Source organism: Polypterus senegalus, chromosome 5 (assembly GCF_016835505.1).
Source record: "Polypterus senegalus isolate Bchr_013 chromosome 5, ASM1683550v1, whole genome shotgun sequence".
Lineage (NCBI taxonomy): Eukaryota > Metazoa > Chordata > Cladistia > Polypteriformes > Polypteridae > Polypterus > Polypterus senegalus.
Genome location: NC_053158.1, coordinates 133570384 through 133583734, shown reverse-complemented (window position 1 = coordinate 133583734; position 13351 = coordinate 133570384). Strand labels below are relative to the sequence as shown.

Genomic DNA, 13351 nt, shown 5'->3' with positions numbered 1-13351 from the left:
TGTTATAAAGATATGACACTGATGTACATGCCACTGCATGGAGTTTTTGAAAAATATTCTGCATATTAGGATTCTAAAAATACTTTACTTATAATAAAAACATTTTAATTTCAATTCTTTTCAGTATAATCTCCCTGCATTTTAGTACACTTATATCAGTGGTCCAAAAGTTTAAGTGTTTTCAGGGAAAAATATTTGTGTTTGCTAGGCCAGCTCTCACTATCTTGCACAAAAATACAACTTGTCTTAGAGTAATATATACAGTATATAAGTAACAAGCTGGTTAAGTTTGCAGATGATACCAAGATAGGTGGATTAGCAGGTAATTTGGAATCCGTTATATCATTACAGAAGGACTTGGATAGCATACAGGCTTGGGCAGATTTGTGGCAGATGAAATTTAGTGTCAGTAAATGTAAAGTATTACACATAGGAAGTAAAAATATTAGGTTTGAATACACAATGGGCGGTCGGAAAATCGAGAGTACACCTTATGAGAAGGATTTAGGAGTCATAGTGGACTCTAAGCTATCAACTTCCCAACAGTGTTCAGAAGCCATTAAGAAGGCTAACAGAATGTTAGGTTATATAGCACGATCTGTGGAGTACAAGTCCAAGGAGGTTATGCTCAACCTTTATAATGCACTGGTGATGCCTCATCTTGAGTACTGTGTGCAGTTTTGGTCTCCAGACTACAAAAAGGACATAGCAGCACTAGAAAAGGTCCAGAGAAGAGCGACTAGGCTGATTCCAGGACTACAGGGGTTGAATTATGAGGAAAGATTAAAAGAGCTGAGCCTTTACAGTTTAAGCAAAAGAAGATTAAGAGGTGACATGATTGAAGTGTTTAAAATTATGAAGGGAATTAGTACAGTGGATCGAGACTTGTATTTGAAATGAGTTAAAATGAGTTAATCAAGAATACGCGGACACAGTTGGAAACTTGTTAAGGGTAAATTTCGCACAAACATTAGGAAGTTTTTCTTTACACAAAGAACGATAAGACACTTGGAATAAGCTACCAAGTAGTAGTGTATATACACATACACACACACACACACACACATATATATATATATATACACACACACACACACAATATTGTTTCTACTGCTAGCTTCTCCTCAGTAGATGAAGTGACCTACTGTTCAGAACATTCGGAGTCTGTCACATTTGTCTGATAATTATTGAACTTCTCTGTCCACTTATGTTAAATGCAAGGTAAACTATTGCTCCATACTGACCACATAAATGGGTGGATTTCAGATCCTTTGACACATTATCCCGCACATAAATCATATAATTCATATATCATATCATACAATTCCCTGTTGTTCTTTGAAACAAACAAATACATTTGCAGCCATATTCATGACATAGTGACACATTTGCATATTAACAGCAAGGTTCACAACAGCATAGAGTATAGAAACATTTTGAAGAACCCACATTTGTCTTATTCTGGACTTATAAATTTTCAATGTAATATAAATAGGAAAAAAAACATTTTACTGACAAATAACCCTTACCTCCTCCACTATCAAAACTTGGTATTCCATGAAGGATGACAAAGTGCAGGAAAAGGGGAGAAGTGTTCATTTTCATGGAGCCTGACAGTAGGCCACTTAGAAACTGTACATATCTAAATTTTAGATAACAGATAGAAAATGATTAAAGCAAACATTTTTTCAAGAAAACAGTATTCAAAATTGAGTTTGCAAACTTTGAGAGATAAAAGCCCAAATTTTGTTAACACATCTATTAATTATGTGGACTATCTATACAGGGTGGTCCAAATCTAATTATGCAGCTCCAGATCATCTGGGTGACTTTGATTTATGCGGGGACGATTACAGTTCACCGCAAAGATGATTTTTCATGTCATCAGTTTGCACACTTCTCGATGGTCTTGGATTTTTCAGGTGAATTTCTATGTAATAAACTTAATAAGTTATAACGTAATGAAAATTGCATAATTAGATCTGGACCACCCTATACAATTAAAGGAATAAAAATACCACTCTTACTTTGAAAGTTTGTAAGTAATTTATTTACTAATTTTACACACTAAAAAGACCAGAAAAGTTATAGGTGAAGCAGAATTTATCTGATGATTACTTTGTCCAGGAATGCCTAAGATAATGGAGTCTGAAATATGATTTAATTTTAACTGTTTCTGAAACGTGTACATTTCTAACAGTATGTTGCAAAAAGAACTTTCTCAGTAGACTAAGGTTAAGTGGTTTTGGTTTAGCATTGCCCAAAAAGTCAAGAGACATGAAACAGATTTACTGCCTCACATTTTTTTCACAGCCCGCAATGTGACCTGTGTCAGCCAGCAGCTGAAGGAAAACAAGATTAAACTTTCACTGACAGTTTTTTTTTTTTAACTTTATGACTTGGTGAAAAAAAACATGCATTACTCTCATCATACAGAAGATTACTTATATTGAAGAAATCCCAAATCCCTCTCTTTATGTCTTCAGGTCAGAAGGTTACATACTTCAGGTCACTACTCAGCAAACTGGTGAGAACATTAGGGATAAAAAGATTATACTCTTTTGTCACGGGATTCACATACCCAATATGCTTATGGAAAAAAGATGCTTTTTAATCTGATTATTAGTCACTCACTAGTCATAAACTATGACTCAAAATCTGTGTTAATGTCACATTTTGTTCAAACTAGAAACAGCCAAGTGGCAAAAAAACAACTAAAATAATCAATTGTGGATAGAAGATGCTAAAATGAGCGACACGGTGGCGCAGTGGATAGCGCTGCTGCCTCGCAGTTAGGAGACCCAGGTTTGCTTCCCGGGTCCTACATGCATGGAGTTTGCATGTTCTCCCCGTGTCTGTGTGGGTTTCCTCCGGGTGCTCCTGTTTCCTCCCACAGTCCAAAGACATGAAGGTTAGGTGCATTGGTGATCCTAAATTGTCCCTAGTGTGTGCTTGTTGTGTGGGTGGGTGTGTGTGTGTATGCACCCTGCGGTGGGCTGGCGCCCTGCCCAGGGTTTGTTTCCTGCCTTGTGCCCTGTGCTGGCTGGGATTGGCTCCAGCAGACCCCCGTGACACTGTAGTTAGGATATAGCGGGTTGGATAATGGATGGATGGATAGATGGATGCTAAAATGCCTTGTGTACTGATGCAAGACATTCATTAGTTTTATTTTGTTCAGTTTATATAGTTTGTTAACTTTCAATTTATTCCCTACTATGAACACAAGAAAGGCATAATCCAGTAGTGTAAATTTTCAAATTATGAAAAAACAGTTTAAAAAAAAAAAAAAAACATCATTGGCATTTAGAAACATTTTAGAACTGGTTTCTACATAAATGGCAAAAAACTACAATTTTCAAAAGTTCAACTTACAAAACAAAAATGTATTGTTTATGTTTTGATTAAGTGCAAATAGTTCAATAGTTTTTCCTTTTAATATGTATTATCACCACTGAAATACATTTTTGAGAAATACTGAAAACCTCTTTTGATCGGTGTTGCTCCAAAATTATTTTTGTATGTCCAAAGCAGTAAAGTCAGTTTCCTGATGTATGATTCATTGAAACACTTTTTATCAATTAATTTTGGCAATCCTGTTAAGGTTTATGAATAGTGTGCATTATTCAAGTTTTAGTTTATGTTTATTCTTAAGTTTCCAACTCAAAGGGCTCCATTCACAGTTTTTGTAGAATTTATACAATCATGGAGCAGGGGTCCATAGACAACTATTGTGAAGTATAGAGTCTAGCTGGTGTTGCTTTGCATACTTGGGCCAGGTTTATACTTCACATGACACAACGCATGCTCCAGTGGACGCTACTGCTGCACAAGCGTTTTACTGTTTATACTTGCGCATGTACTTTACGTAAATCTGGAAGAACCCACCAGGTGGCAGTGTGAAATATCATCACGGTGAGAACAGGTTCAGCTTTGCTGTGTTGTGAATTGCCTGGAACACCCATTAACTTCCGATGACACTGTGCTGCAATATCTCTGAAAAGGATGTTTAATGATTGAATCCATTAATCCAGGGATGTGCCCATTCCACAAGCATTAGGCGCAAGGCAGAAACAACCCCTGGATGGGGCATCAGTTCATCCTAAGGCGAATACAAGCACTCACATACACTAGTGTCATTTTAGCATCACCAAATCCCCAAATCTGCATATCTTTGGAAGGAAACCAGAACACACTGTGGAAACCCTGCAGGAAAACATACAAACTCTAGGCAGGGAATACCAGCGATGTGACTCTCTGTGAGACAGCAGCGCTACTGCTCCGCTACTGTGTCACCCCTGTGTGTGTAATTATTAACAGTATTCATTATTTAAATGAAATTAACAATTTGTCTGTAAAATGTAGCATTCATACTTTAATGCATTTCATCATGATATCACGTATAAATCTAAGGATTCTACATGTGCAGAGAACTGGAATATCATACATTTAATGTGTTCTGTGTTATGATCTTTTGCTGTTTGCCCCTGCTGTCAAGTCAGGAGGAAGCCCCAGAAGGTCAGAGCGATTAACAACTGGGATGACATTTACGACAGTCTGCTTTAATGATAAACTATGAGGTTAAAGTAGGCATTTCGAGATTAAAGCCGAAATGTCCACTTTAATCACAAAATACACCTTTTCACCACGTCCTTAATTGTTTTTCTCTGTGGCTCAAATACAGCGCTGTACATTATGTTGCTATTGTGAAGTTGCAAAAAAAAAAAGACGGCACAAAAGATGGTATGTGAGACTTTTAAATGTATCGTGTCATTATGATGGGGAATATGCGATGCTTGAATATAAAAGCACCAAGAATGCAATTGTATGTCGGCATTTTGCTTCACCACACTGAACCATTCATTAAACATCAAAGCACACACATCTATCCTAGAGGATCCTTAAAGCAGCTTTCTGATCCATGTAGATAGTAAACAGAGACTCTGATGTCACATTCCTACTTTAATCACACTGCGCCCCCCAACTTTTTACTGGTAATTCAACATGCGCATGCGTCGCATTAATACGTGTCAAATGAACGCTGGGAACATGTAGCAGCCATGATGTGTGCGTGTACGTGTTCTGAGCATGAAGTATAAATGAGCCCTTAGAACCATTTCGTTCCACATATAATAGTATGATTTTTTCCTTCATTTGAACAAATTGGTTTATAATTCATGATGGTTTGCTGTTCACTGTAATAAAAGCATAATGTTGTTTTTCATCCACCATGTGAATGTTGTCTCTTACTCCCATGCTTTTAAAGGTATGAGCCAAAAGCGATCACTTCTGGTTGGAAAACAAACTACAGAACAAGACAGGAGATGTCATGCTCATCAAATATTTTCAGGATAAAATTACTTGATAATATTATCAATGTATTTATTTTTTTACCCAACTCAGGGGAGAGGGTTAGAGCCTATTCCAGCTACATCAAAGACAAGGCAGGAGCTAGCTGTGAACAAAGCATAAAGTCCTTGTTTAAATTTTAAAGGCGCAGCTGTGTCATTACAGTATAAAATGTTTGTTAGTGATCTTAATGAATATGGATGAAAGTGATCAAAATACGTGACTGTTAATGTTTACTTTAAGGTTTTTCTTTTTTTGCATTTGTTTGCAAAGCCCAAGATAATACTACATTTTATGAAAATGTCTTCGTTAACAATAAGTTTAAATGCTATTTTTGTATGTAATATGGCTTTCTCATGTAAACACTAACAGTTCTATTAACAATAACAACCACTATTAATACTGAAAAGAAAATCTGTATAGTTTTGCAATAGGTTCAAAATATGACTATTTGCTGTTGAATTTTGTACTAAATTAATGCCTGTTCATTTTACTTGACACTGCTTTAATGATGCTCCCGAGTTCACTGGTTAACATAGATCTTTTAACATGACCGATCAGCTCTTACATGACTCATTTTACTGAAAGAGGCACTCATCTCCTGTCTTAAGTCTGAGGCATCTTGAGTTGGTCTCTTTCTACCGCTTCATTTATTATGTAGATGAATTAACTCCACTCCCACACAATACAAAGTGATCGCACTGAAAAACTTCTTAACCTGACTTCAAATTACACGCACCCTGCTTTCCATTTCTTTCAAGGACAGAAACTGAGTAACCTTTCATTCTTCTTTTCAAAGAGCTCTACCCTAAATACCTTCTAAGGTACAGTAAGTGCCACTTGTCTGGCGGTCTTTGAAATTAGTAAGATATCTGGCGTCAAAGTTGTGCTTACAGTGTACTTGGAAAACCTGAGCTGTTTCTTGCCAAAAGCTGTCAGTCTCTAACTCCAGCCATGACTTAGAAATAAGGGTTTTACTTGTGGCCGAGACTACTCATTAGCTCTTCAAATATAAATATATAGTTGGATATTTCCTTCTTACATAGCTAACCTTACTTCATACTGAACCAGCTGGTGTTACTTCTTCCCAATGACAATTCTGGGCTGTGATACAATGAATCATAAAGGATCCCCAATCTAATTTCACCCCAAGCCACTAGCTCAACCAGCCTGTTAAGATACAAATGAACCTCTGTTCGCTAGACAGCTTACTTTCCTTTCCTTTTCCTCCTTGCATTCACTTCTCTCCCACCTTTGGACACTTTCGGATCATTAGAACTTCTATATTGCATCACTTCACTAGACTGTATCACCTTTAACACTACTTCCAGAAATTTGTGACGAAACCTCAGCTTGTTGAAATGACCATAGATACAGATGTTGCTCAGGTTCTGCAATTTCTAAAGGTATGTGCTAATGGAGTGCTAGCATTGAATGATATTCAAAACTAATTTATTATAGTACAGTTTAAATCTTACATATATATATACATACTTATATATATATATATATATATATACATACTTATATATATATATATATATACATACTATATATATATATATATATACATACTTATATATATATATATATATATATATATATATAAAATGAACCATATTATAAGGTAATGGAGAGTCAGAACCTATCATGAGCCTTGGAAATTCACACACCTAGGCATACCATGAAAATTGAACTCACCAACTAGTCCAACACCCATATTATTGGGATAGACCATTTCAGAAAAATGAATAAAATAGAAAAGAAAAATCAGTGTGGACACATGGAAGAGATCAAGGCAAGAGTCAGCAACACTTTGAAATAAAATAGCATTGGTGGTGGTTGAAGTAGTTCCACGGTCTATGTAAAGGGCCTTGAGTAGGTAAGAAAAGTGCTCTATAAATGTATTTAACTATTATTGAATGCCTCTATTTATATATCCACATATTTTGCTAGCTATGACTGTCTTGTTATGTCTGTACTTTACAGGTATGTATCATGTCAAATGGAAGGCAAAAAAAAGAAAAAATCTTAGGCAAATTTACTTTAATGAGAGCTAAGCAGGAGTCTGAAAGGCTTACCACTAATGGGATTGCTGAAGTCTGGATCACCAGTCATGATGTATTAGTCAGACACCAGTTTGCTGCAATATGAGTACAACTAGACACTCAATGTGTGACTTTGTCAATTAAGCAATCTTTTTCTTTTTTTTTTGCCCATCAGTTTTAGTTGATACTGCCTTGAACGAATGGCTCCAATCTTTGAGTATTAATGACGTGTTTTTTTTTCTGTCATCATGGAAACAATGATACACTTACCTTTTTTGTGAGGGTTGCATTAATGCTGAAACTTTATCATCGTAAAACTTCCTCATTGCAAACCGATCCAATGCTTGATCCGCACTAAATACACAAGTAAAAATACAAAGCAAGGTTTTAGAAGTGAAAAGGATAAATGTATAGTAAAATTAATATACTGTAGATTGTATTCAATAAAAATATATAGTAAATGTGGGCTAGCAACAGAATGAAACTTTAACAAACAACTGCCACAGACACTTTAATATCATAGAATATTTGTACAAATCGGCGGCACAGTGGCGCAATGGTAGCGCTACTGCCTCACAATAAGGAGACCTCTCTGCATGGAGTTTGCATGTTCTCCCTGTGTCTGTGTGGATTTCCTCCCACAGTCCAAAGACATGCAGGTTAGGTGCACTGGCAATTCTAAAATTGTCCCTAGTGTGTGCTTAGTGTGTGGGCGTGTGTGCCCTGCGGTGGGATCAAACTACTGAAGTTACGGGCCTTCTGTGCTGACTTTGACTAACTCCTCCAAGGTTAAGACACTGAGTGGGTTTCAAACTTTTGACTTTATTCTGTTCTGTACTGAAAAGCCATGTTCACATTGAGCTGCTGAAATAGGCAGAATAAGCATGAGCTCAACAAGATGTATGACCTGTTTATGACCTGTTGCATCAAATTCAGCCCTTCGTTTATCATTATGGAACAATCATAACCAGTCTCTCCATGAAATTCTCCATGTACTTAGGAAATATTTTTGTGCATGTTTCAAAATATGACATTATTTTCAATGCGTGTCCCTTGCACCCAGCATGGACACATGAACTGCATAAACCAGCCTTAAGTGGAATGCAGCTCACGGATGTCCAAGGGGGATACCCAAACCAACACATATGTTGACGGCACATCTGCTCAACAATAAAAGGCCTTTTGCATCTGTTACAATATAGTTAGTTTACAGTTTCAATGATTTAATTCTCCACTGGGAAACTAAATAGAAATGATAATTGCCAAAGCCTATTTTTCTGACCATTTTAGTCGCAGTCTGCAGAGCTGTAATATATAAAACTACAGGCAAAAAGTGTAAAATTCTACTTTCAGGAAATTAAAGTTAATACTTAAAACACTTTATCAGTGCTGTATTGTATTATTTAATTACCACTTTATTGTTTTTTGCATTGCTTAAGTATTTGCTAGTTGTTCTCTTTCTTGGAGTATAGCACAAAGCACAATCAAGTTTAGTAAGTGTACATTAATTTCTAATGACACATTGTTTAAAACGGTATTTTATTTAACATATAGGTAGCTGTATATCATATATAAATGTATAAAAAAAGAAATATATAATATTTGTAGTTGGACTAATTCTTCATGAAAGGAAAAAGACCTTACAGAGAAAAATCATTACCTTGCAGAGATATTGGTGAAATGCATGTAAGAAGAAATCACAACTCCAATTCTTCCTTTGCCACCCTGAAATAGACAGAGTTACAGCTGTTTATGTGAAAACCATGTTTAATTCAGCATGGGATATTAACGGCTTGAAAATGGAAACAAACTCTTAAAGGTCTGCTTAAGACTCAAAAGTATCAAATTTAATTCTGGATTTGACTCATGCATTATAAGTGTTTGGAACGTTTGGTCTATAAACTACAGTTTTTAAACTGTTCCTATTAAATTCCTGCATCTTGCACTACAATATAATTTGCAAATCTGTCGCACTATTATACAGCTTCAAAACAGAAAACTATCTCTGTGCTAAACAATGGAATATCACAAAAAAAATGTCTCACTAACTAAAAGCCTTATACAATAAATAGCAGCTTTAAATTTTATCAACAGTATTAAGGTGACCCAGTCTTGGGTCTATAAACAGAATATGGTGTAACCTAAATATTATCTTAATTCAAAGTGCCGTAACATTACATTGAAGCATGCATGATGAGTATAGCAAGTTTAACAGAGATTAAACATTGTGAAATATTATCTTGTGCCTTCTAAATGTTTACAGTGGAGAGCATTCCTGAGTGTCTGATATAAACATTGCATCATCACAAGAAAGACAAACAAGTAGTCACAAGAGAGGTATGTGAAGATGTAAATCACAGGAAAAGTTGTGTTTAAGGCTGTATTAAATAAATCATGCAATTCCAGCTATAAGCAGGACTGGGTAAAGTCTAATAGCATGTACAAAAGACTACAAGACCCCTTTTGAGAGACAAAAACAATCAAAATCAGTTGCCTTCAGAGGTTATGGCATGAAAAGAATAACTGAAAATGTAAATGAATGACTAATAAACTAAACTGAAGAATACTCATTCCTTGACATTCCCCTTTCTGTCATAAAATGTTCATGGAATCAAAAAGGCCAAGATCAAGTATATTGCCATGTGTATATAGTGTAATGAAATTGTTACTTGCTGGACAGTGAAATTAATACCAACAAAAAGACACACGCAGTAAAAAGTATACTTTACATAGCATCCAAGATAGAAAGATATAATGATAGTGCTTTGTATCTATGTCACAATATTTGCTATTATGATTGGCTGGTCAGTAATCTTTCAATCTGTGGAGAGAAACTTGCCCTAAACATACTGTGATCTTTTATAATAATGTTTACTAGTGAGTGTTGTATATGACCTAAACAGAAGACAGCTGGGTTCCACTAATATTTTGTACTGTGCAGACTTTATAATCTTTCCAAATCGTAACTTCAGATCCTCAAATGAGTGTCTCCTTACAATTCCAAAAGCTAAATTTAAAAGAAGTGGTGAGGCGGCCTTCTGCTGTTATGCACCTAAAATCTAGAATAGCCTGCCAATAGGAATTCACCAGGCTAATACAGTGCAGCACTTTAAAACACTGCTGAAAACACATTACTTTAACATGGCCTTCTCATAACTTCACTTTAACTAAATCCTGATACAGCACCACCTACTCAAAGCATCATGATGCTCCAACATTGATGGACTAAAAGCCAGAAATCTACATGACCATCATCATCAAGTCCTTCCGTGAGAACCCTACATACAAAGAGGACTGTTTCATTTATGTTAAGTAGAATGCCCAGAGGGGACTGGGCGGTCTCATGGTCTAGAATCCCTGCAGATTTTATTTTTTTCTCCAGCCGTCTGGAGTTTTTTTTTTCTGTCCACCCTGGCCATCTTATTCTATGTTAATTAAGGTTGACTTATTTTATTTTCTTACTGTGTCTTTTATTTTTCAATTCTTCATTATGTAAAGCACATTGAGCTATATTTTTTTTGTATGAAAATGTTCTATATAAATAAATGTTGTTGTTTAGCCAAGCAGGTGCCGTAGTAAGATAATATGCAGCCAATGAGGTTGAAATGTACTGTGCAACTGTAAATTTTTAGTGAGAATGGATGGAGAAGTCTGAGGAACTTGAGACACCAGCGAGCATCCTTAACAATATCCCAAATGTGCTGTGCCAACATGATGATCACTCCCAAAAAATGTAAAACTACCCAGCCTCTCAACAGCATCACCTCATATTAAAAGAGCAGTGTGATGTGCATTCTGCTTAAATTTTTTTTTTTTTTTTAATTTTTATTTATTAATTTTATTACAATCAATACATAGCAATCAAGTTTTACAAAAAAAATTATGCTAAGAACAGATCGATCCCCACCCTTGAGAGAGAGCAAGCCAAGCGGTGTAAAATTTAAGGCTTGTAAAAATACCTAAATCAACAAATTCTCTGTGCTTTATAAACTTATTTCAAAATATTACTGATTAGATCCTGCCATGTTTTGAAAAAGTCTGCACAGATCCTCTAACTGAGTATTTGATTTTTCCAATTTTAAATAATATAACACATCAGTTTCCCACTGACTTAAAGAGGAGAGTTTGGGTTCTTCCAGTTTATCAGAATAAGTCTGCGTGCCAACAGTGTAGTGAATGCAATCACAATTTGTTTGTCTTTCTCCACTTTAAGACCCTCTGGAAGAACCCCAAACACAGCTGTTAATGGGTTAGGAGGGATTGTGAGTCCAAGACTGTCTGAGAGGTAATTAAAATTTTTGTCCAGAATAATGTTAATTTGGTGCAGGCCCAGAACATGTGACCTAGTGAGGCTGGGGCTTGGTTGCAGCGTTAGCAGGTTGGATCATGCCCTGGAAACATTTTGGAGAGTTTTAGTGAGACAGATGTGCTCGATATATAATTTTGAGTTGTATAATTGTATGCTTTGCATATGGAGCTTGAGTGAATTCTCTGCATTGCTACTTTCCACTCCTTTTCTGATATATTAATTGAGAGGTCATTTTCCCAGTGTCCTCTTGGATCTTTGAAAGGAAGGGATTGTAAAAGGATTTTATATATTGTAGAGATGGAGTCTAACTCCTTGAAATTGAGCAATATTTTTCCAGCGTGGATGAGGGTGCAAGATGAGGAAAATCTGGAAGGTTCTGTTTAACAAAGTTCCTGATTTGAAGATAGTGAAAGAAATTTGTAGCTGGAATGTTAAATTTGGAATGTAATTGTTCATAGGATGCAAAGGCGTTGTCTATATAAAGATCTCTAAGCAAGTTAATTCCAAATTTTTCCAGATATTAAAAACTGCATATGTTTGTGAGGTTGAAAGAGGTGGTTCTTTTGCAGGGTGCCACAGAAAGAAGCTTCTCCGTCTTAAAATGCTTTCTACATTGGTTCCAGATTCTAAGTGAGTGGAGCACAATTGGGTTATTAGTGTATTGCCGATAGCGTGTGTTTATTGGAGCACAGAGCAAGGAATACAAAGAAGTACTGCAGGATTTTACTTCTATTGCGGTCCATGCCTGTGTATGTTCTTCTATTTGTGTCCAGGTTCTTATCGACTGTATATTTGCCCAGTAATAAAACTGGAAGTTAGGTAGAGCCATGCCGCCTTCTGCCTTTTGTCTTTGTAGGGTCGCTCTTTTGATGCGTGGATGTTTAGAATTCCAAATAAATGAGGTTATTGTTGAATCTAATTGCTTAAAGAACGATTTATTAATGTATATTGGTATGTTTTGAAATAAAAAAAGGAGCTTAGGAAGAATATTCATCTTAACAGTGTTAATTCTTCCAGCTAGTGTGAGATGAAGGGTTGACCATCTATGCAAGTCTTGTTTAATTTTTTCCATGCAGGCGAAATTTTGTTGATAAAGAGCTTTATGTTTACTTGTGATGTTTACCCGAGGTATTTAAACTGTTCTGCAATGATAAAAGGAAGGGTGTCTAATCTAATATTATATGCTTGAGAATTCACGGAAAGAGTACACTTTTATTCAGATTAATTCTGAGACCAGAGAGCTTTTGAAATTCTGTGAGTGCTGCTAAGACTGCAGGCACAGAATTTTCTGGATCGATATATACAGTACCATGTCATCTGCATATAATGAGATTTTCTGTTCCAGTCCTTCTCTGCTAATCCCCTTTATCTGATCAGTATTTCGACAATGTATTGCCAGTGGTTCAATGGCAATTGCAAACAACAGTGGTGACAAAGGGCATCCTTGTCTTGTGCCACGTTCTAGTTTAAAGTAGTCTGAGCAAATGTTATTGATGCAAACTGAAGCTTCTGGGTTAGTATACAGTAATTTAATCCATGCACAAATGTTGGGCCAAACCCAAACTTCTCCAAAATAGTAAAAGGTATTTCCATTCAATCATGTCGAATGCTTTTCTGCATCCAATGATAATAATATTTCTGGGGTGTT

The 13351-nt window shown here is 35.9% G+C and overlaps 1 protein-coding gene across 4 annotated transcripts in view; it reads right to left on the bottom strand.

Annotated features, from left to right (window-relative positions):
- Positions 1 to 13351, bottom strand: part of LOC120529514 (tensin-3-like) — a 333361-nt gene that overhangs the window by 138867 nt on the left and 181143 nt on the right. For all 4 annotated transcript variants that reach the window (XM_039753385.1, XM_039753384.1, XM_039753386.1 and 1 more), the window contains 3 exons: positions 9055 to 9119; positions 7665 to 7748; positions 1530 to 1642 (listed from right to left, as the gene is read on the bottom strand). In XM_039753385.1, coding sequence (XP_039609319.1) covers positions 1530 to 1642; positions 7665 to 7748; positions 9055 to 9119 — 262 coding nt within the window. The remainder of the gene's footprint in view (positions 1 to 1529; positions 1643 to 7664; positions 7749 to 9054; positions 9120 to 13351) is intronic.